Source organism: Saccopteryx leptura, chromosome 1 (assembly GCF_036850995.1).
Source record: "Saccopteryx leptura isolate mSacLep1 chromosome 1, mSacLep1_pri_phased_curated, whole genome shotgun sequence".
Taxonomy (NCBI): domain Eukaryota; kingdom Metazoa; phylum Chordata; class Mammalia; order Chiroptera; family Emballonuridae; genus Saccopteryx; species Saccopteryx leptura.
The window spans coordinates 386375743-386398609 of record NC_089503.1 but is presented as its reverse complement, the minus strand read 5'-3'; the positions used below and the strand labels follow the sequence as shown (position 1 = coordinate 386398609).

Genomic DNA, 22867 nt, shown 5'->3' with positions numbered 1-22867 from the left:
TATAAAAGACTGTTGCGTCACTTCCGCTCTCTCTTCCACAGGAGGCCTACACGCCGTTGGCGCCATGGTAAGACTCCAATCCGCCTTGGGGATCCGGGGACATCGGAACTGGGGCAGGGAAAGTCTGCTATCGGGGAGCCGAGAACACCCTGTCTTAGGGGCCTGCGACTTTCCGTGTGGAACTTTCGGATCGCGCCTCTGGGAAGGAACGACTAGAGACGTCCCGTTTTACTGGGGAGTGGGGCCAGGAGGAAGAGTCGTTCCCCGGGCGCTCGAAAGTGGCGACCGGCTCTGGGCGCGTTTGGGGGACCTCCGGCCTCTGCCCCTCGCACAGAGTGCACTTTTGGAAACAGGCAGATGGGCCCTCTCTCCCAGGGGTTGCATTCTCCCCCGAGCACTTGCGTGTACCTGCGGCCCCGCAGGACTAAGGAGGTCGCCGTCGGTGTGAACACACCTGAGCACGGGGCGCGTTGCTCCCTGTGTCCCGAGTGTAACGTGCCCGTGGAGGTTTGTGATGTGATCGTAGCTCACCGGTGTGTGCTTTCTCCTCCCAATCTGATCAGTCTCTAGTGATTCCCGAGAAGTTCCAGCACATTTTGCGAGTACTCAACACCAACATCGATGGTCGGCGGAAGATAGCCTTTGCCATCACTGCCATTAAGGTAAAGTGTAGGGTCAAGGAGTGGACGATAGAAATGGAAGCCTGGGTTGTTCCGACCTTAAAAAGCTGTGAGGCAAGGTTGTGGAAACATAAGCCCCAACCAGATCATCCCCGCTACTGGGGAGTTCCCTGCACCCCTTCCCACACGGTTTCCCCAAAAGGTAAGTAAGAGTTAGCCAGGGAACGGGGAGTGGGTTTGGGTATCCGCCTGAATCCGTAGGGTTTTCCTGGACGGCCAGCCATCCTGTGAGCGTTCTAGGTTTGGGGTCTGCCCCCTTCCCTCTGCATCGTGACAGCAGCCCTTCCTGTGGCGTGGGTATGCCCCGTAAGTTAGATAACCGTGCATCTGGAGGGGTGAGCAGAAATGCCGACGGATCCCAAGTGTGAATAAAAGTAGAGGTGGGAAGCCTGACCAGGTGGTGGCGCAGTGGATAGAGCGTTGGACTGGGATGCCGAGGACCCAGGTTCAAGACCCCGAGGTCACCAGCTTGAGCGTGGGCTCATCTGGTTTGAGCAAGGGGTCACTCGGTCTGCTGTAGCCCTGCGGTCAAGGCACATATGAGAGAAAGCAATCAATGAACAACTAAGGTGTCACAACGAAAAACTAATGGTTGATGCTTCTCATCTCTCTCCGTTCCTGTCTGTCTGTCCCTATCTATCCCTCCCTCAGACTCTCTGTGTCTCTGTAAAAAAAAAAAAAAGTAGAGGTGGGAAGATTGGCACTGCCTTCTGAGCAGGACATTCTCAGATGCCAGGGGTGAAAGTCACTGCCCCTCTGCAGTTGGTAGCAGGAACCAGTACTTGACTCATCAGGTGAAGTTGGTGGCTGGAAGCTTGGGTTTCACCCTTCACCAACATAATGACCTCTTAGCCTTCCATCAAGAGAGAGGTATTTTGTTTTTATTTTTTGGAATATGTGTAATTAGTTGTGCAGGTGGCTGAATGACTTCTTTCCTACCAGTGTGCCCACCGTTGGTGGGGTCAGGGATAGCCCTGGCTTGTTCACAGCCCCCCTCCCCCCCCCACTTCTGGTGCATGCTAGGTGGCTCAGGTGGTGCTAGGGAGTGGCTGTTACCAGCTATGTTGTTAGCTGGTTTTGGAGAGTATTAAAGGAAACCGTGTTTTCCAGATGAGTTCATTCAGAATTAAAGTAGCTTCACATTTTCTTGGTTTTTAACCTGTACCGTAAGGAGCACAACTTTTATTTGTTCTTAATTTCTGTGTAAGAAGGTTGCCTCGGTCTTGGAAACAGCTATACCTTTTTCAAGGGTTGTCACTAAAGGTAAAAGGTGACTCTGGTTAATGGGACACTTCCTATTAGCCACAATAAGTAAATAAAAGACTTGGTAAGCAAAGTTAACTGGCCTCCTCAAAATGAGTTGGTTTTGTGTTTTACTTTAGTTAAATATCTGTTGTAGCTTTTGTAGTAAACAGTTGGACTAAAGCAGTTGCAGGCACTGAATGAGCATTTTGATGAGAAGCCTCTTTAGGAATCCTGACGCTCTGATGTCGGGGAAGGTTATTCTATACATGAGTACTGAGGATTTTGCTAGTTTTGTGAACAGCTGGCAGAGGCAGCTAGTTCTTCCTCTGCTGAGAGAACTAAAGTTTGGAGATAGTCTTTTTATTTTTTTTTTTAATTCATTTTTAGAGAGGACAGAGAGAGGGAGACAGAGAGAGAGAGAAGTGGAGAGGAGCTGGAAGCATCAACTCCCATATGTGCCTTGACCAGGCAAGCCCAGGGTTTCGAACCGGCGACCTCAGCATTTCCAGGTCGACGTTTTATCCACTGCGCCACCACAGGTCAGGCCTTCTTTATTTTTAAGTGAGAGAAGGGGAGATGCTCTCACAGGAGCCCCCTGACCGCGATCCACCTGGCAACCTCCACTTGGGGCCAAAGCTAGAATCAATCAAGCCACTGGCTGCGGGAGGAGGAGAGAATCAGTCACTTCTCATGTGTGCCCTGACTGGGAATCAACCCAGGACGTCCAGGCACCTGGCTGACGATCTTATCCACTGAACAACCAGTGAGCTCTTTGGAGGTAGTTTTTTGTTAAAGATCCAGAGTGGAGGAAAGGCGGGTTGAGTGTAGGAAGGAGTGTCTCAAAAGATGTGATTGAAGAAGTGGTCAGCAAAGCAGGTTCGAATCCTGGCCAGGGCATACAGGAGAAGCACCCATCTGCTTCTCCACCCTTCCCCCTCTCCTTTCTCTATCTCTTTCTTCCTCTCCCACAGCCAAGGCTCCATTGGAGCACAGTTGACCCTGGTGCTGAGAATGGCTCCATTGCCTCTGCCTCAGGCACTAGAATAATGTCTTTGGCCACAAGGGAGCAACAGCCCAGGTGGGCATGCTGGGTGGATACCTGTCAGGCACATGCGGGAGTCTGTGACTGCCTCCCGCTTCCCACTTCAGAAAATACAAATAAATAAATAAGTGGTAAGCAAGGTTAACTGGCCAGGGAGGGATGAAGAATGGAGTGGATGCTGACACAAGCAGAAGGGCATTTAGTGGTAGTAAAGATCCTGTAAGATAGTTCTCTGTGGTGACCCCTTCCTGCTTTCCACTTGGAAACATTGGCTGTGGGAAAATTTTTGATGAGAAGCGGGGAGGCAGAGAGACAGACTCCCACATGTGCCCCACCTGGGTCCACTCGGCAAGCCCACTAGGGGGCTATGCTCTCCCATCTGGGGCTGTTGTTCAACTGAGCCTTTTCTTTTTTACAGGGACAGAGAGAGGGATAGACAGGGACAGACACAGGAACGCAGAGATGAGAAGCATCAATCATCAGTTTTTTGTTGCGACACTTTAGTTTATTGATTGCTTTCTCATATGTGCCTTGACCGCAGGCCTTCAGCAGACCGAGTGACCCCTTGCTCAAGCCAGCGACCTTGGGTCCAAGCTGATGAGGTTTTTTTGTTTTTGTTTTTCCTCAAGCCAGATGAGCTCACGCTCAAGCTGGTGACCTCGGGGTCTCGAACCTGGGTCCACTGCATCCCAGTCCGATGCTCTACTCACTGTGCCACTGCCTGGTCAGGCTGTGCCTTTTTTTTTTTTTTCTTTAAGTGCCTGAGGCCGGAGGTGGGGGATGGAGAAGCAGATGGGCACTTCTCCTGTGTGCCCTGGCCGGGAATTGAACCTAGAACTCTTGCACGCCAGGCTGACACTCTACCACTGAGCCAACCAGCGAGGACATATGCTATGGGTATTCCTTTAACATTGGCTGGTCTTCTGTTCTTCCACTAAATTGGGGATAACTGCCATCTTTGGGTTATTGGGAAACATGGAAGGAGAAGGGTTGGATTTAGTTAACAAGGACTAGGAAGCACCCACTGTTTTTTATGAGGACTTATGCCCAAAGGCCAATCCCTCTGTGAATAACCCTTCTAAATACTTCCAGAGAGTCATATTAAGTTGGTATCACCTATTCTATTACATGGTTCAGGCTATTGGACTACAGAGCTGAGTGCTGGTCCCCTGTAGTGTATGTACTCTAAGATGGAGAAAGTAAGGGTGATCTAGGGCCAGCAAAGGGGTCATCTATGGACCCAACGTATAAAGTTGACAGGCCATTATTTAGATTCCGTAAATGGGGCTTTCAGAAACCTTAGCTTGACAGCCTGACCAGACGGTGGCACAGTGGGTAGAGCGTTGGACTGGGATGCAGAGGACCCAGTTTCGAGACCCCGAGGTTGCCAGCTTTAGTGCAGGCTCTTCTGGTTTGAGCAAAGCTCACCAGCTTGAGCCCAGGTTGCTGGCTTGAGTAAGGGGTCACTGGGTCTGCTGTAGCCCCCCAGTCAAGGCACATATGAGAAAGCAATCAATGAACAGCTAAGGTGTCGCAACAAGAAACTGATGATTGATGTTTCTCATCTCTCTGCATTCCTGTCTGTCCCTATGTATCCCTCTGACTCGCTCTGTCTCTGAAAAAAAAAACCCTTAGCTTTACAGTATCTTTTAAAAAACTTGATTATGGAAAGTTTTAAATACTTCAAAGTAAAGGGAAGAAAATTAATATAATAGCCCCTGTGGGTGTATCATGTAGTAGTTAAATATTGGAAATCTTGTTTCATCTATATCCTTCCCTATCTACACGTTTTAAGGTAAATCTCAGACATACTATTTCATTTGCACATAATTAAATTTGGAAAACTTATGCCCTGGTCTCTTCTGAATCTGATAACTTGATTTACTAGGGCACTATCTTACAGAGGGGAAATGCCATCTCATTTCCTGGGGCTAGTGGAATAGGTTACCACATACCACAGACTTGTGGGCTTAAAACGACAAGCTTCCTTTCAGTCCTGGAGGCCAGACATCCACAGTCGGGAGGTTGGCAGGGCTGTTCCCTCTGAGGGCTTTGGGGAACTTGTCCTTTTTTTTTTTTTTTTTTTTTTTTTTTTTTTTTTTTGTATTTTTGTATTTTTCTGAAGTTGGAAACGGGGAGGCAGTCAAACTCCCGCATGCGCCTGACCGGGATCCACCCGGCATACCCACCAGGGGATGATGCTGTGCCCATCTGGGGCGCCCCTCTGTTGCAACCAGAGCCATCCTCAGCGCCCGGGCCAACTTTGCTCCAATGGAGCCTTGGCTGTGGGAGGGGAAGAGAGAGATGGAGAGGGGGAGGGGTGGAGAAGCAGATGGGCACCTCTCCTGTGTGTCCTGGCCGGGAATCGAACCTGGGACTCCTGCATGCCAGGCCGACGCCCTACCACTGAGCCAACCGGCCAGGGCCGAAACCTGTCCTTGTATATGCTGGTGATCACCAGCAAGCCTTTATGTCCCTTGTCCTGCAGCTGCATCACGCTCCAGCCTCTTGACTTCATGTGATTGCATGACCTTCCTTCTGTTTCTGTGTCTTCTTTTGTGAGGAGGATATGGTCATTGGATTTAGGGGGTGATCCCTAATCCAATATAGCCTCATTCTAATGAACCAATATTTTCCAGATTCTGTGTGTTTCCAGATAAGGTTGCATTCTGAGATTCTGGGTGGAGATATATTGGGGGGGGGCACTATTTAACCCAGTATACAGGCAGTTCCCTGGGGCCTGGTCATCTTAGGGTGCTAACAAAATCAAGTTAGTGATCTTGAAAAACATGGGGATTCAGTGGGTTATCCAGAGAATTATGACCTTGCTTGACCAGGTGGTGGTGCAGTGTATAGCATGTTAGCCTGGGACACCGAGAAGACCCAGGTTCAAAACCCTGTGGTCGCTGGCTTGAGCAACAGGCCACTCACTCTGCTCAACCCCCAGTCGAGGTACATGTAAAAAAGCAATGAACAACTAAGGTGCTGCAACAAAGAATTGATGCTTCTCATCTCTTTCCCTTCCTGTGTCCATCTGTCACCTTACACTAAGAAAAAATAAAAGAATTCTGACCTTTAGAGAATCCAAGCAACTGACAGCCCTACCCTTGGATCAACATTGTTGACCAAAAGACCCTCGTCATGCTGCTTGGAAGCTTTATCTGCTCTGAGAGTCGGGCCTTTTGTCCTCTGCAGGACAGAGATCAGAAGGCACTGCTGCTGAGTGCCACTGCAGTGTCTGGTGGCCAGCGTGAAAGAAAAGCCCTTGCTCTCCAAGCTCATCTACCTCAAGCTCTCTGGTCTGGGTTCAGCCCTGCTCCTGAACAAACAAAACTATTTTCCTCCTTTCTGATTAGTGGTTAGGCTTCTTATCTGGAAAGTGGGTGAGGTACAGGTCATCTGGAAAAGACCAAGTGCCAGGTTATTGCAGCCCTGCCTTTGTGTGCTATTTGAATAATGAGGCTATAAAGAACCAGAAAACAAACACAGGCCCAATTCCAAAACCTCTCCTCAGGGTGTGGGGCGAAGATACGCTCACGTGGTGTTGAGGAAAGCAGACATCGACCTCACCAAGAGAGCAGGAGAGCTCACAGAGGATGAGGTGAGGACAGAAGGGGGCTGGGGCAGGCCCACCTGGCAGGGACGCCCTCTGGATGGATCTGACTCTCATCCTGCCTGCCAGGTGGAACGTGTGATCACCATTATGCAGAATCCACGCCAGTACAAGATCCCAGACTGGTTCTTGAACCGACAGAAGGATGTGAAGGATGGAAAATACAGCCAGGTGTGTGTGGAGATGAGGGATTGGAGAAAGGCAGGCTTCCAATTGGGATAGAATTGGTCGCAGGTGGGGGTGAAACAAATCCCTCACCCTCTTCCTCATCCAGGTCCTGGCCAATGGTCTGGACAACAAGCTTCGGGAAGACCTGGAGCGGCTGAAGAAAATTCGGGCCCACAGAGGGCTGCGCCATTTCTGGGGGTGAGTTGGACTGGAGGTCCCCTTTTCCCTCGTGCTCCGTTTCCTCCCATAACTTTCCGTGTAATGTGTATAACCCGTGATTCTGTGTTCTCCCCTGCAGTCTTCGTGTTCGAGGCCAGCACACCAAGACTACGGGCCGCCGGGGTCGCACTGTGGGTGTGTCCAAGAAGAAATAAATTTGTAGGCCTTGTCTGTTAAATAAATAGTTTATACACCTATGGCTCCTTTGTGATTTTTTCTTCTGTGGACACTGGTAGGGAATACTAGCTATCCTGAAGGACGCTACTGGTCGCTTTCCCAAGTCTTAACTGATGTCCCACTCAGCAGCGCAATCAGTGCCCGTGGTTTTGATTAAATCAATGGTTTTGCTCCCCACCCCTCAGGTATGAGGAAGTTGGGACAATCAGCACTCGGCCTTAAGGGGGAGCCCACGGGTTTTAACCACGCTAGGTTTCTAATGCGGGAGCTGGTGTCAGCACGTTGGATGTGGGTGCAGACTTTGACACGGAATTGATGGGCTCCGCACCTGAGATGTGACCGTGGTTAGGGAGGAAGACCTCCCGTGAAGACACTGGTGGCCCAATCAGATTCCCGCCCGGTGCCCGGAAAGGCCCCACTCCTATGGGGGTCGGCGTTGCGAAGCTTCCGGCCGGGATTCTGGGAGCTCGCGCCGCGCCACACCCTTCCTGGGGAAGGGCGGGGCTGCTGCATCCACCAGCCATGGAGCCGAGACTCGGCGTGGCGGGGCCGCGACCAGGTAACCTCCCCGCACCTCCAGCCGCGGGCCGCCGTGCCGTCTCCCGCGTCTGCGCCTCGGCACCTTCCAGCGTTGGTGCCGCTCGCGCGTTCCGCTCGCCCCATCCCCGGCGCGGCCGGTTAGGGACCCAGGCTGCTGAGAGCCGGGCTCTGCGCCCTCCGACCGCCCTCCATCTTCCTCCCCAGGTCCCCTCTGACTGCGCCACGCTATGCCCCTCAGCCTCTTCCGGCGCCTCCTCCTGGCCGCCCTGCTGCTGGTGGTCTTCTGGACCCTCTTCGGGCCCTCGGGCCTGGGGGAGGAGCTGCTGAGCCTCTCGCTGGCCTCCCTGGTCCCGGCCCCGGCCTCCCCGGGGCCGCCCCTGGCCCTGCCCCGCCTCCTGATCCCCAACGAGGACGCATGTGGTGGGCCCGGCGCCCCTCCTTTCCTGCTTATCCTGGTGTGCACGGCCCCGGAGAACCGGAACCAGAGAAACGCCATCCGGGCCTCGTGGGGTGGGCAGCGCCAGGCCCGGGGACTCCGAGTGCAGACGCTCTTTCTCCTGGGAGAGCCGCGAGGCTGGCATCCCACCCAGGGCTCCCGGGACGACTTCCTGGCACGGGAGTCAGCGGCCCAGGGGGACATCTTGCAAGCGGCCTTCCAGGACTCTTACCGCAACCTTACCCTGAAGACCCTCAGCGGGCTGAACTGGGCGGACAGACATTGCCCCATGGCCCGCTACATCCTCAAGACCGACGATGATGTGTTCGTCAATGTCCCGGAGCTGGTATCAGAGCTGCTCCGGCGAGGGGGCCGTTGGGAGCAATGGGAGAGAGCCATGGAGCCGCGGAGAGAGGTTGAGGCTGGAGACGAAGACTCAGAAAGAGAAGGCCCCACCTTGGGGGTGCGGCCTGTGCCTCTTTTGTACTTGGGTCGTGTGCACTGGCGGGTGCACCCCTCTCGGACACCAGGGGGCAAGCACCAGGTGTCAGAGGAGCAGTGGCTTCCCAGCTGGGGCCCCTTTCCACCCTACGCCTCTGGCACAGGGTACGTGCTGTCCGCTTCCGCTGTGCAGCTCATCCTCCGAGTGGCCAGCCGGGCACCCCCTCTGCCCCTGGAGGATGTCTTTGTGGGGGTAAGTGCCCGACGAGGGGGCCTCAGCCCGACCCACTGTATCAGGCTGGCTGGTGCCACCCACTACCCCCTGGACCGGTGCTGCTACGGGAAATTCCTGCTGACATCCCACAGGTTGGACCCCTGGAAGATGCAGGAAGCCTGGAAGCTGGTGGGCGGCAGTGATGGGGAAAGGCCTGCGCCCTTCTGCTCCTGGCTTGAGGAGTTCCTGGGCACCCTGCGCTGCAGGGCAATAGCCTGGCTTCACAGGACCTGAGGGCCCAGCCTGCACCCCCACAACCTTTCTCCCCAGCCCGAGGCAGCTGGCTGCAACTGAACAGTTTCCCTGTACCAGAGTGCCAGTCTGTTGCTGAAGACAGAAGGATATAAAGGGGAGTGTCGCCTGGCATTCAGGAGTCCCGGGTTCAATTCCTGGCCAGGGCACACAGGAGAAGCGCCCATCTGCTTCTCCACCCCTCCCTCTCTCTTTCCTCTCTGTCTCTCTCTTCCCCTCCAGCAGCCAAGGCTCCATTGGAGCAGAGTTGGTCCGGGCGCCGAGGATGGCTCTGTGGCCTCTGCCTCAGGCGCTAGAGTGGCTCTGGTCACAAGAGAGCGATGCCCCAGATGGGCAGAGCATCGCCCCCTGGTGGGCTTGCCGGGTAGATCCTGGTCGGGCGCATGCGGGAGTCTGTCTGACTGCCTCCCCGTTTCTGGCTTCGGAAAAATACAAAAAAAGAAAGGATATAAGGGAGACCAAGGCCCTGGTGGCCGGCTAGCCCCAAAGATGGTCATCAGGAGAGGAAAACAAGGCCAGGGTTCTCCCTTCCTGCTGTGGAAGGACAGGGGCACGAGCTCTTCAATAAACTTGTCTCTCCCTCTCCGAGTGCAGTGTGGTCCTCCCAGCAGTCCCAGCACACAGACCCGGGGGCCCTGGGAGACGGCAGACTCTACTGGACAGGACGGACACCCCCAGGGACTTGGGAGGAGACAGCCTCTGTGAGGACAAAGGCCCCCAAACAGCAAAGCTAAGGCTACAGCGACCACGAGAGAGGTGGTGGGGGCAGAGGCAGTCACCGTGACCCCTTGCAGGCTCAGGTCACCCTGTGCTGGGGCAAAGGAGGGGAACAGGTTCACAGGACAATGCAGACGCCTTATCCAAAAACTCACCTTCATCTTTAATCCCCACCCACCCCAGGAGCCAGCTGCCCACTCTAAGTTGGGAAGGAGACAGGGTCATTCCCCCATGGGTGATCTTGCAGAAAAACTGTTGTTCCCAGGCCGCCCTATAATCTGGCTCAGTGCACGAATCTGTCCAGGGCAGATAGCCGGGCGCCCACAGGCTTGGCTGCCTTATCTTGTTTCTGCGGCTGCTGCTCGAGGCTCTGCCGGACCTTGTCCTGGGGTGGGGAGACAGCAGTGAGAGGCGGCAGGCTGGCCGGGGCGGCCCGTGGGAGGCCTGGCCCACCCCCTGCGTGTTCCTTTACCCTGTGCTCTTCATCCATGACCTTCCTCTTCCTCTTCACCAGGCTGGCTGTGGAGCTCCGGCCCTTCTGCTTTGGCTTGGGCTGGAAGGGGGCCTTGGACTCGGGGTCGTAGCCCTGGGGCGGGGGGAGGGAACAGGTGAAGTCTGGAGCAGCCTCAGAGACGGGCACTGTGGCTGCAGCCACCCGCTGTGCCTCGCTTCTGGGGACATGGTGGGGGAGGATGGGCCTCAGCACTCAGGGCTCCACTCCCTACCAGCCTCTCGATCCGTTCCTTCTTTGCCTGCTCCAAAGAGATCACGTCAACCTCGGCCAGGGCTCGTGGGTCCAGACAGATGAGCTCTGCAGGCACCTGGAGGAGTCACAGAGGGACAGGAATGGGTAGGAAGGGTGGCCCCAAAGAGGGACCGAAGCCAGGGAGACTGCTAAATGCCAGTCTTCCCAAGAGCCCCAGCATGGGAGCTGTCCCCTCCCCCACCCCAGGCCACACATCCTCACCTTGTCCAGCAGGGCCTTCACCTCCCACTCCTGCCGCTGCTTCCGGCTCCTGTACGGGTTACTCTCCAGGCCATCAAAGTTGGGCTCAGCAGCCCCTGGACGGAGGGAGGGAAGAGTGCGGAGCCATAAACAGGAACCCAGTTCAGCACTGCCGCCTGCCCAAGCCCCCCTCCCCTCCCCCCCCCTCCAGGCTGTCTCAGCCCCACCCCCTGACCCACTCACCGGGGACCAACATGCTGGTGATGCCCCCACTGTGCCCCACCCCCAGCACATCTTCAAAGGGGCAGAACTGAAGGCCATGCACGTGGCCTGAGAGCCGGTGGGTGAGGTAGGGCTTCTCCAGGGAGGGGGGGCTGGCCTTGCCCTGCCCCATCCACGTGTTGACCACGTCACCCATTCCTGCAGCCAGCAGTCCCCGCTGGGAGAAGGCCAGGTGCCCTGCTCCCTGCGGCAGGGTCCGAGCGCTCAGGGGCTGGAATGTCCCTCGCAAGTCAAAGATCTTCAGCTGGTGGTCCAGGCCAGAGGTGGCCATGTACCTGAGGGAGGGGAGGTTAGTCAATCAGGAACCAGGGTTACTGAGCAGGCCTGTGGGTCAAGTCCAGGCATCAAGTCCAGTTGGGGAGAAAAAAACTGAGTGACCTTGGCCAGGCAGCTCTGTTGGTTAGAGCATCGTCCTGATATACCAAGGTTGCAGGTTAGATCTCTGGTCAGGACATAAGAGAGACAGCCAGTGAATGCATAAATAAGCAGAAAAACAAATCAGTGTTTCTGTTTCTTTCCCTTCCTCTAAAATCAATAAATAAAAATAAAATAAAAGGAAAAAGACGGATGGTAACCACGACGATCACAGCAAATGCTGCAGGCAGCCCCTTGGTTACACATCGGACAAACAGGGCAAGTTCCATGTTTATTTCCCTTTTACAGATGAGGACACTGACTCAGGAAGGAAACTGGAGTGTAGAGCTAGAATTCAATGGCCATCGGTGCAAACCAGGGGTTACGGGGGCTCCCGGGACGGGTCACTCCGGAGGACCAGCAGAGACGAGCAGGACTGGACCTAAGGTCCACGAGCTGTGCAGCACCGAAGTGTTGACCAGACCTCCGCAAGCGAGCTGACGAAGCCCGGGAAACGGGAGCAGCGGCCCTGGGCAGCCCTGGAAGGGCAGCCTGCAGCTCGAGTCCAGCGGCCCAGAGAAGGCTGAGAGCCGGGGCGGGGCCACCCCACTCTCCGAGACCCAGGCCGGCACAGCGCCCGAGTCCAGCGGCCCAGAGAAGGCAGAGAGCCGGGGCCAGGCCACCCCACCCAGCGGCCCAGAGAAGGCCGAGAGCCGGGGCCAGGCCACTCTCCGAGACCCAGGCCGGCACAGCGCCCGAGTCCAGCGGCCCAGAGAAGGCAGAGAGCCGGGGCCAGGCCACCCCGCTCTCCGAGCCCCAGGCCGGCACAGCGCCCGAGTCTAACGGGCGGAACCAAACCAGTGGTTCCCAAAGATACAACTCTGGGAGTCTCAGCGCTCGAAGCCTCTAGAAGGCTTCCGGTCGGTGGCTAGTGAGCTTCTCCTTTGCCTTCAGAACAACCTAACAGTCACGTCGTTTATATTTAACACAGAATCTCGAGCGGCAGCGTAAAGGGAGGAAGCGGCTGGTGGGAAAGGTCATCCCGACAACAGCCGCGGAACCAGACAGAAGGGAAGACGAGGCTGGAAACTGGCCGCGAGCGCCACGCGTGCCCGCCGAGACAGCAGGGACAGGGACAGACAGAAACTGACCGGAGGGCCCTGGGGGGGGAGGACCTCAGGAGCAGCAGGGCCGGGCTACCTGGACACTCAGCATGTTTGTTTTTTTATTTTCCTTCCCTTTTTCTTTCTGTCCTTTCTTTCTAGTGATCAGTGCTTTTGATTCCTGCTATTCCTGATGGCTAAGGAACATGGGGCTGTGTCAGAGAAGTCCAACTGTGGGTGACAGGAAAATGTGGCATCAGAGGAGCAAGCAAGGAAGAACCCTGGGAGTGGGGTGCCCGATCCAGTGACGGACACATCAAGGCTGGGGTGATGGAAGACAATGGAGTAGAAACCAAACGCCCTACCTGGCCAATCACTCCCATAAACTGCTGCCACTTGTTTTTTGTAAAACAAACAAATTAAAAATAAAAAATATAACAAGAACACTGCACCAGGGTGGACTCGATGACCAATTCATCCTTATACCCCAGGACCTTAGCACAGAGCCCAGCCCACTGCAGCTGCCCAGAGGCCTGACGGAAGAAAGGAATTAGAAGAAAACACACAAGAACTTGTGTGAGAAACTGTCCACCGGTCCTGACCAATTGGTGCAGTGGTAGAGCATCAGCCTGGCGTGTGGAAGTCCTGGGTTCAATTCCTGATCAGAGCACACAGGAGAAGCAACCATCTGCTTCTCCAACCCTACCCCTTCCTCCCTCCTTCCCTTCCCTCCTCCCTCCCTCCCTCCTTTCCTTTTTTCTTTCCTTCCTCTCTTTCTCTCTCTCTTCCCCTCCTGCAGCCATGGCTAGAATGGCTCCAGCAAGTTGGCCCCCGGCTGAGGATAGCTCCATGGCTTCTCCTCAGTTGCTGAAAATAGCTCGATTGTCTAGCAACGGAGCAAGCCCCAGATGGGCTCAGCATCACCCCCTAGAGGGCATGCCGGGTGGATCCCGGGAGGGGAGCTAGTGGGAGTCTCTCTTTTTGCCTCCCATGTATTAAAAAAAAAAAAACTGTCCACCAGATCCAGACATACATACAAATCAGTATAGATGTAAAATGCAAATACTCCAAGGAGAACAGAAATTCAAAGCAGACTCATCCCTCCTCCCACCCCCCCCCCCCCACATCACCTCCAGGACCTGAAGAGAAGGGTCATCTCCCATGACAACGAGGATGAGGCACGGTGCCCTACTCACCGGGCCCCTCTGCGGGGCTGTGTGTGCCTGAACTCACAGTGCGGTCCACAACAAATCCGGCCCACCGCCTATTTCTGTGCTGCTCACACGTTAAGAATGGTTTTTACATTTTTAACTGGTTGGAAAAAAAATCAAAAGAAGAATATTTGGAGTGCTCACTTGGGCCGCACCACGCACTGAGATCAGAACCACACAGAAAGGATTAGCGTGGCCACTGCGTAGGGATAAACTGCAGATTCGTGAAGCATTCCATGTTTAAAAAGAAAAAGTATTTCGAGATGAGGATAAACATATGAAGTTGTGTCCACAAATAGTTTTCCTGGCACACAATCCCATTCTCTCATTTCCTGCTTTTGTGCTACAACGGCCCGGGACAGCGCTCGGGACAGCGCCCGGGACAGCGCTCGGGACAGCGCCCGGGACAGCGCCCGGGACAGCACATGGGACAGCGCCCGGGACAGCGCCCGGGACAGCGCCCGGGACAGCACATGGGACAGCGCCCGGGACAGCGCACGGGACAGCGCCCGGGACAGCACATGGGACAGCGCCCGGGACAGCGCCCGGGACAGCGCCCGGGACAGCGCCCGGGACAGCGCACGGGACAGCGCTCGGGACAGCGCTCGGGACAGCGCTCGGGACAGCGCCCGGGACAGCACTCGGGACAGCGCACGGGACAGCGCACGGGACAGCGCCCGGGACAGCGCTCGGGACAGCGCCCGGGACAGCGCCCGGGACAGCGCTCGGGACAGCGCTCGGGACAGCGCTCGGGACAGCGCACGGGACAGCGCCCGGGACAGCGCACGGGACAGCGCACGGGACAGCGCACGGGACAGCGCTCGGGACAGCGCCCGGGACAGCGCTCGGGACAGCGCCCGGGACAGCGCTCGGGACAGCGCCGGGTCTGATGGGCTGGCGCTGCGGAGCGCTCCAAGTCACGGCGGGCACCTCACAGACCACCCACGTCGTTCCCTGTCTGTGTGAAAGTCGCTCCCGAATAGAAAATGTGGGAAATCACTCCGCACGTCAGCATTAACAGAGAAACATTTGCAGTTGAGTTTGATGAGATGGAACAGAAACTCTAAATGTGAATTAGGCAAAATATCTTCAGAAAGAGGAATCCAATTCTTCTCATTAGTAGACTTGTATTTGAAAAATATTGCATTTGGTGGTTATATTTCAAATTGCATTGCTTAAAAAAAAAAAATTTTTTTTTTTTTTGACACAGAAAGAGAAAGAGAAAGGGACGGCTAGGGACAGAGAGACAGGAAGGGAAAGAGATGAGAAGCAATTCTTCATTGCGGAACCTAAGTTGTTCATTGATTGCTTTCTCACATGTGCCTTGACCAGGGGCTACAGAGCGAGTGACCCCTTGCTCAAGCCAGGGACCTTGGGCTTCAAGCCAGCGACCATGGGTCATGTCTACGATCCCAAGCTCAAGCCAGTAACCTGGCGCTAAAGCTGGTGATCCTGAGCTCAAGCTAGCAACCTTGGGGTTTCAAACCTGGGTCTTCTGCATCTCAGTTCAATGTTCTATCCACTGCACCACCACCTGGTCAGGCATTGCTTAAAAATTTGTGATGCTGGCCCTGGCCGGTTGGCTCAGCGGTAGAGCATCGGCCTGGCATGCGGGGGACCCGGGGTTCGATTCCCAGCCAGGGCACACAGGAGAAGCGCCCATTTACTTCTCCATCCCCCCCCCCTCCTTCCTCTCTGTCTCTCTCTTCCCCTCCCCCAGCCAAGGCTCCATTGGAGCAAAGATGGCCCGGACGCTGGGGATGGCTCCTTGGCCTCTGCCCCAGGCGCTAGAGTGGCTCTGGTCGCGGCAGAGCGATGCCCCAGAGGGGCAGAGCATTGCCCCCTGGTGGGCAGAGCTTCGCCCCTGGTGGGCGTGCCAGGTGGATCCTGGTTGGGCGCATGCGGGAGTCTGTCTGACTGTCTCTCCCCATTTCCAGCTTCAGAAAAAAAAAAAAAAAAATTTGTGATGCTGTTTTGGTTTTTTTTTTCCTTATTTAAGTACCTGCATAACACCCTCATTTTGCCTCTTGGCCGGCAAAGGCTAAAATATTTATACATACTATCTGGCTCTGTACAGAAAAAGTTTACTGGCCCTGGCAAGTTGGCTCAGTGGTTGAGCTCGGCGTGTGGAAGTCCCGGGTTCGATTCCCAGCCAGGGCACACAGGAGAGGCACCCATCTGCTTCTCCACCCCCCCCCCCTTCCTCTCTGTCTCTCTCTTCCCCTCCCGCAGCCAAGGCTCCATTGGAGCAAAGTTGGCCCGGGCGCTGAGGATGGCTCTGTGGCCTCTGCCTCAGGAGCTAGAATGGCTCTGGTTGCAACAGAGCGATGCCCCAGATGGGCAGAGCATCACCCCCTGGTGGGCATGCCGGGTGGATTCCAGTTGGGTGCATGCAGGAGACGGCCTCCCCGCTTCTAACTTCAGAAAAAAATAAAAGAAAAACTTTACTGTCTCTTGAGCTAGACACGTACGCCCCCTCAGGGTGAGGCAAGGGCAGCACAGAGCCGTGGCACGTGCCCACACTTCCACGGGGGACCAGCGCCGGCACCAGGACTTACACCCAGGCAGCCAGACCCCTGCGTCTGCGCTCCTGAGGGCATCCTGCCTTCCACACCTCCCTGCCCAGCTGGGACCGCCGGCACCAAATGCCCAAACAGGTGACTTACGTGCCTGTAGAATCAACTGCCACAGCCCGGACCCCACCACGGTGACACAGAATCTTTGCCAGTGGCTCCTTCATGGCTGGACTCCATAAAGATACAATACCTGGTGGTCAGAGAAGAGCTCCAGTTACTCATAAGCAGTGAAGATTAAACTTGGGAAAGATGGAGACTGAGGGGGAGGCAGAGGGCCACTGGACGGGCTCAGGAAGTACAGAGAGAGAAGGAGGAGACTGAGGGGGAGGCAGAGGGCCACTGGACGGGCTCAGGAAGTACAGAGAGAGAAGGAGACTGAGGGGAGGCAGAGGGCCACTGGACGGGCTCAGGAAGTACAGATACAGAAGAGACTGAGAGGGAGGCAGAGGGCCACTGGACGGGCTCAGGAAGTACAGAGAGAGGAGACTGGGGGGGAGGCAGAGGGCCACTGGGCGGACTCAGGAAGTACAGAGAGAGAAGGAGGAGACTGAGGGGAGGCAGAGGGCCACTGGACGGACTCAGGAAGTACAGATACAGAAGAGACTGAGGGGGAGGCAGAGGGCCACTGGGCGGACTCAGGAAGTACAGAGAGAGAAGGAGGAGACTGAGGGGAGGCAGAGGGCCACTGGGCGGACTCAGGAAGTACAGAGAGAGAAGGAGGAGACTGAGGGGAGGCAGAGGGCCACTGGACGGACTCAGGAAGTACAGAGAGAGAAGGAGGAGACTGAGGGGAGGCAGAGGGCCACTGGGCGGACTCAGGAAGTACAGAGAGAGAAGGAGGAGACTGAGGGGAGGCAGAGGGCCACTGGACGGGCTCAGGAAGTACAGATACAGAAGGAGACTGAGGGGGAGGCAGAGGGCCACTGGGCGGGCTCAGGAAGTACAGATACAGAAGGAGGAGACTGAGGGGGAGGCAGAGGGCCACTGGGCGGGCTCAGGAAGTACAGATACAGAAGGAGGAGACTGAGGGGGGGGCAGAGGGCCACTGGACGGGACTCAGGAAGTACAGATACAGAAGGAGGAGACTGAGGGGGGGGCAGAGGGCCACTGGACGGGACTCAGGAAGTACAGATACAGAAGGAGGAGACTGAGGGGGGGGCAGAGGGCCACTGGACGGGCTCAGGAAGTACAGATAGAGAAGGAAAGCAGAGCAGGACGGCCAGAGACCACGCTCCCGGGACCAACCATTGCTCTGTCCGAGATGGATGACGGCGTTGTAAGGGTTCTGGGCCAGCACGTTCAGCCGTCCAGCCCGGGCATTCAGGGCTGTGACGATCTTCCCCACCGACACGTCCAGGTAGGTCAGGAACCCCGTCTCTGACTGGGAGAGGGAGGAGTGCTGACTGCCCTGGCCGCCCCCACCGGGGCCCCAGGGGACGGGCGGCATCTTCAGAGGCTCCCACCAGTCCCTGTGCTGCACAGCCACTCACAGCAGTGGCCAGGAGGAAGTGGAAAGGCAGGAACTCAAGCCGTGTGACGCGGTCACAGCGGCGGACGCAGTGGAGTTCAATTCCCTGGTTGTCGTAAATGTGAAGCCAGCGGTTCTGAGCGACAGCGAGCAGTGCCTCTGAATGCAGGAACCTGGGGGTGGGGGGGAAGTGGCTCAGCGGGAAAGGGGGTCACAGCTGTCCTTCAGCCAAGAGTGGGCTGGCTCCCCACCACCGCCGCCGACACAGAGACCACCGACCGGATGTCCCGCACGGCCTCCATGACGTTGATCTCACACAGGAGCCTCTTCGTCACCCAGTCGAGGGCGGCCACGTGACCCCGGCGCCCTCCTAAAGCCAAGTGTCTGTTGGGGGTGGGAAGTCAGCAGGTGTCCACGCAGGGGAGCACCCTCAGACCACCTGAAGTCCACTGCACCCCAGCCCGCTCTCTCCAGGTCACGAAACACGCTCACCCTCACATGCCGGCCAGGCACAGGCCACTCCCCACGTCACCCACTCAGACACCCACTGGCACACGGCTGAAGCGGGCATGGCTGAAATTGTTAAGGAGACACGGCCACGTCCTCGTTCAAGAGTTGCCGGAATTCAACCTTACCTCCCAGTCTGAGAGTAACTCAGCCGGTAGGGTCCGAACTGCCGCAAGTTCAAGTCAAAGTGCTGGGAAAGGGGAGAGTTAAAAAAAAAGAATCAAGAAGCCTGACCAGGCGGTGGCATAGTGGATCGAGCGTTGGACTGGAATGTGGAGGACCCAGGTTCGAGACCCCGAGGTCGCCAGCTTGAACGCGGGCTCATCCTGGTTTGAGCAAAGCTCACCAGATTGGACCCAAGGTCACTGGCTTGAGCAAGGGGTCACTCAGTCTGCTGAAGGCCCGCGGTCAAGGCACATATGAGAAAGCAATCAATAAACAACTAAGGTGTTGCAACAAAAAACTAATGATTGATGCTTCTCATCTCTCTCCATTCCTGTCTGTCTGTCCGTATCTATTCCTCTCTCTGACTCTCTCTCTGTCTTTGTAAAAAAAAAAAAAAAAAGAAGAAAAAAAGAATCAAGAAGTAATTGGCTTGCCTGACCAGGTGGTGGCACAGTGGATGGAGCATCGGACTGGATTGCGGAAGGACCCAGGTTCAAGACCCCGAGGTTGCCAGCTTGAGCGCGGGCTCATCTGGCTTGAGCAAAAAGCTCACCAGCTTAGACCCAAGGTTGCTGGCTCCAGCGAGGGGTTACTCGGTCTGCTGAAGGCCCGCGGTCAAGGCACATATGAGAAAGCAATCAATGAACAACTAATAAGTCGCAACGCGCAACGAAAAACTAATGATTGATGCTTCTCATCTCTCTCCATTCCTGTCTGTCTGTCCCTGTCTATCTTTGCCTCTGTAAAAAAAAAAAAAAAGAAGTAATTGGCTTATCCTTTGCTCTGCATGCTCCTCACTCCACTTGGGAGTGGGCGGGGGACAAGTCCTGAAGCTCAACTGCTGTCCAGCAGGGTGGAGAGGGGGCCGGACACCAGAGGACAGAGGGATGGAGTTACAAATTCTATTAGTCTATGTGTGTGTGTGTGTGTGTGTGTGTGTGTGTGTGTGAGAGAGATAAATAGAGACAGTCAGGAAGGGAGAGAGATGAGAAGCATCAGTTCTTCATTGTGACACCTTAGTTGTTCATTGATTGCTTTCTCATACGTGCCTTGACCGGGAGGGGGGGGGGCTAAAGCAGAACGAGTGACCCCTTACTCAAGCCAATGATGCCACACTCAAGCTGGTGAGCCCGCGCTCAAGCCAGCGACCTCGGGGTCTCAAACCTGGGTCCTCCACGTCCCAGTCTGACACTATCCACTGCACCACCACCTGGTCAGGCTAAATTCTATTAGTCTTAATGACTCAGTTCAGTAGGTTTCCTATCTTCCTCCTCATTCCTCTCCCATCAGTCCCCAAGGAAACACTTGGCTCACTTCAGTCAATACCTCCTCAAGGCCCCGCTGCGTGCTTGCCCAGTGCCCTTCCCACCTGCAGGCTCACCTTGGCCGCACTCGCAATGTCCACAGCTTCCACGATGTCGGCCTGGAGGATCTTTGCTGTGTCTTCCCCGTCCTCCCCTTCTAGATACCTGCAAGGGAGCATCAGGGCTGCAGGACAGCTTCCTCATATTTGAAGTGTGCACCCACATAAAAACGACAAAGGACAGTCCCATGAAGGAGGGGCTGGGGAGGCCCAGAATAGGGTCCACTTACCCGGGCTCCTCGGCAAGCAGCAGCTCAGCACGGGCAGCTTTGACACTCACTTCCTCTTCCTCAGCTTCAGCGGCCGCAAGCCGGCTTCGGGTTTTGGACTTAGAATGTGGCAGCTACATAGATCATTGGTGGGAAAGGATGGGGAACGTTACCAGAGACCATGTGTGTGAGGGTGTGTCTGTGAGGGGGGGGTCACAGGAGAGCCACCTGGTCCCGCTTCTGTCCAAACACTCCTTGCCTGCCACCCCACTCTCAGGCTGGTTCTCACCTTTTTGGATTTGTCAATGCGACGGAACTTCTGAGCCACCTCCGCGGGGACCGGGGCGGGACCTGGGAATGGGTCCTGGGCCTGGGGCCGAGAGGAGGCAATTCGCTGACAGGCTCGGACAGACCCCAACCTTTGTAGCCTCAAAACCCAAGGCGACTAGCCCCGCCCACCTAAGCAGGTCCCCCGCTCACTCCGGACAAACTCCGCTGAGGCTCCGGATTCCTCCGTTCTCGGGGTTTCTTCAGGACCCGGCGCTTCTTCGGGGTGTGAGTGTTCCCTGGCTTCTGGGGAAGGAGCTTCCTCTTCCTCTTGTTGCGACGAGGGGGCCCGGGAGAGGCTGCAGGAGCGGTCGGAGCGGTCTTCTCCCAGTATCTCCGCGGTCTCTACCGGCAGATCGGGGGCCCTGAGGTTCCGCTGCCCGCGCCCCGCCCCTCCGACCCCGCGGCTGAAAACTTTCCTTCTACCCCTAGGAAAACCTCTACCTTCTTCTTGGCCTGTGGTTTGTCTCTCTGGCGAGGGACATCCCTGCCCGGCTTAAGGACAGTCTCCATCTAGTCCACTCTGAGCTCGACCCACGTGCAAACTCCCCTCAGCTGTCCCACGGTCGCACCGGGGACCTCCCGGAAGTCCTCCCGCCTTCATCCAATCAGCGCTGTGCCAGGGGTGAAGCCTTAGTCGCCATTTTGAACGAGGGCGCTCTCGCCCTCCCGAGCGACAACTCATGAACGAGTAAGGAAAGAAAGGCAAGTCCGGGATCAGGTCCCAGTTTCCTTTCCAGCTTCCTTGCCTCATCTTGCCTAAAACCTTCAAATTTTGTTTTGTTTTGTTTTAGCAGAACGGCGCCTATTAAGCTCGCCGGAACTACGATTCCCGGCATGCGTCAGAGGGAGAGCTTCCGTCGCAGTCTTTTCCCAGCATTCTTTGTTTACTTCCGGGTTTTTTTTTTTTTGTGTTTTTTTTTTTCTTCAATACTTCTGAAGGCAGAACGTGAGTGGGACTGAGCTTCGGTTGAGAGATTTGGGAGGATCGTGTTTCAACCGCCACCCCCTACCGCCTGGGTCGAGTCGACATCCGACGGGGAGAAGCTTCGGTGCCCCGAGAGGCTGCCTGTCATTTCTGCAGGCCAGAGACCATTAAAGGGAGCCCGGGTACCTTCCAGAGTGTGAGCCCCAGCGCCCCTCGCCCGCTGCCGCAGGCTTTCGTCTCCGCCATGGCCGAGCTGATCCAGAAGAAGCTACAGGGAGAAGTGGAGAAATACCAACAGCTACAGAAGGGTAAGGGAGCAGGGTCGGCCGTGGCCTCGCCCCCGTCCCTTCACTCACTCCGAACGCACAGCCAGACCGGTACCGTGTTTCCTTCCCCACCCCCGGACTCGCCGCCTCCATTCTGATCCGCCTCCCCTGTTCCATTTTCTTGGTACTGAGATTGTGGGAGTCGGGTAGCACATGTGATGCCTCTAATCAAGTCTTTCCTCCCACCCAGACTTGAGTAAATCCATGTCAGGGAGGCAGAAGCTTGAAGCACAACTAACAGAAAACAATATCGTGAAGGAGGTGAGACTAGGTGGGACTTGTGGGGCGAGAAGGGTACCCGTCCCGGCAAGGATTCTGATCCTTTGTGTCCCACCCCTTCCATCAGGAGCTGGCCCTGCTGGATGGGTCCAACGTGGTCTTTAAACTTCTGGGCCCTGTGCTGGTCAAACAGGAACTGGGAGAGGCTCGGGCCACAGTGGGGAAGAGACTGGACTATATCACAGCTGAAATGTGAGTGTCACCACACGAGGAGGCGCGCGACACCGCTGGAGTAAAGGTGTTGAGGAACCACCCTCGAGTAGCTCTCCAGAGTAGCCCCTTACTGTCTACTTCCTCCCACCTCTTCCTCTTTAACTTCTTTTCCCTCCCGCCCTCCCCTAGATTTTTAAGTTGTCCATTGATCTGTTTCTTCCCTTCAGCAAGCTAAATAAGTCTAATTTCTTATTTGCTTCTTTGCCTCACTTGCCTCTTCTCAGTAAGCGATACGAAGCTCAGCTCCGGGACCTGGAGCGGCAGTCAGAGCAGCAGAGGGAGACCCTCGCTCAGCTGCAGCAGGAGTTCCAGCGGGCCCAGGTGGCAAAGGCAGGGGCTCCCGGGAAGGCCTGACCCTGTGGTGGGGGGTGGGGGGTCCAGGCAGCTCTAGGAGTCTGTGCTATAGCTAATAAAATGTGAAAACACTTGTTTCCTGACCAGCCACTTTTGTCATGATTATCTCCATCTGTTCCCCGGGCCCCTTCCACCTAAGGTTTGCATGACCTGTTACCTCAGGTCCAAATTCTTGCAACTGGAACCTGTGTGGCCAAGTAATCCGTCCTTTTTTTTTCTTTTCTTTTTTTCCTAAGTTATAAGCAGGGAGGCAGGCAGACTCCTGCATGCAACCGACCAGAATCCACCTGGCATGCCCACCAGGGGGCAATGCTTCTCTGCAACAGGAGCCATTCTAGCACCTGAGGCGGAGGCCATGGAGGCCATGGAGCCATCCTCAGCATCAGGGCCAACTTTACTCCAATGGAGCCTCGGCTGCGGGGGAGGGGGAGAGAGACAGAGAGGAAGGAGAG

General features: G+C 55.8%; 4 protein-coding genes across 5 annotated transcripts; 3 read left to right on the top strand and 1 right to left on the bottom strand.

Annotated features, from left to right (window-relative positions):
• Nucleotides 1-28: 28 nt before the first annotated feature.
• Nucleotides 29-7164, top strand: RPS18 (ribosomal protein S18). The gene is made up of 6 exons (XM_066359666.1): nucleotides 29-67; nucleotides 564-662; nucleotides 6482-6568; nucleotides 6650-6751; nucleotides 6855-6946; nucleotides 7047-7164. Exons 1-6 carry the CDS (start codon nucleotides 65-67, stop codon nucleotides 7120-7122), a joined length of 459 nt encoding a protein of 152 aa, XP_066215763.1. The 5' UTR covers nucleotides 29-64; the 3' UTR covers nucleotides 7123-7164.
• A 149-nt stretch (nucleotides 7165-7313) lies between these two features.
• Nucleotides 7314-9935, top strand: B3GALT4 (beta-1,3-galactosyltransferase 4). 2 transcript variants are annotated; one of them, XM_066359664.1, is made up of 3 exons: nucleotides 7314-7703; nucleotides 7889-8814; nucleotides 9313-9935. In XM_066359664.1, the coding sequence occupies exons 2-3, from the start codon at nucleotides 7912-7914 to the stop codon at nucleotides 9790-9792; spliced, it is 1383 nt and encodes a 460-aa protein (XP_066215761.1). In that variant the 5' UTR covers nucleotides 7314-7703; nucleotides 7889-7911; the 3' UTR covers nucleotides 9793-9935. The 2 variants fall into 2 exon arrangements, with proteins under 2 accessions (XP_066215761.1, XP_066215762.1); XM_066359665.1 differs by having other exon boundaries at nucleotides 7314-9817.
• An 8-nt stretch (nucleotides 9936-9943) lies between these two features.
• On the bottom strand, nucleotides 9944-20920 carry WDR46 (WD repeat domain 46). The gene is made up of 15 exons (XM_066359663.1): nucleotides 20760-20920; nucleotides 20469-20660; nucleotides 20278-20358; nucleotides 20010-20122; nucleotides 19798-19885; nucleotides 18380-18441; nucleotides 18024-18128; nucleotides 17767-17917; nucleotides 17522-17657; nucleotides 16367-16466; nucleotides 10994-11307; nucleotides 10772-10866; nucleotides 10530-10625; nucleotides 10277-10390; nucleotides 9944-10189 (listed from the first exon to the last, which is right to left on the bottom strand). The coding sequence occupies exons 1-15, from the start codon at nucleotides 20826-20828 to the stop codon at nucleotides 10088-10090; spliced, it is 1818 nt and encodes a 605-aa protein (XP_066215760.1). The 5' UTR covers nucleotides 20829-20920; the 3' UTR covers nucleotides 9944-10087.
• Nucleotides 20921-21223: 303 nt separating this feature from the next.
• PFDN6 (prefoldin subunit 6) lies at nucleotides 21224-22501 on the top strand. Its single transcript, XM_066361448.1, has 4 exons — nucleotides 21224-21551; nucleotides 21760-21830; nucleotides 21916-22040; nucleotides 22286-22501. Exons 1-4 carry the CDS (start codon nucleotides 21488-21490, stop codon nucleotides 22413-22415), a joined length of 390 nt encoding a protein of 129 aa, XP_066217545.1. The 5' UTR covers nucleotides 21224-21487; the 3' UTR covers nucleotides 22416-22501.
• Nucleotides 22502-22867: the final 366 nt, after the last annotated feature.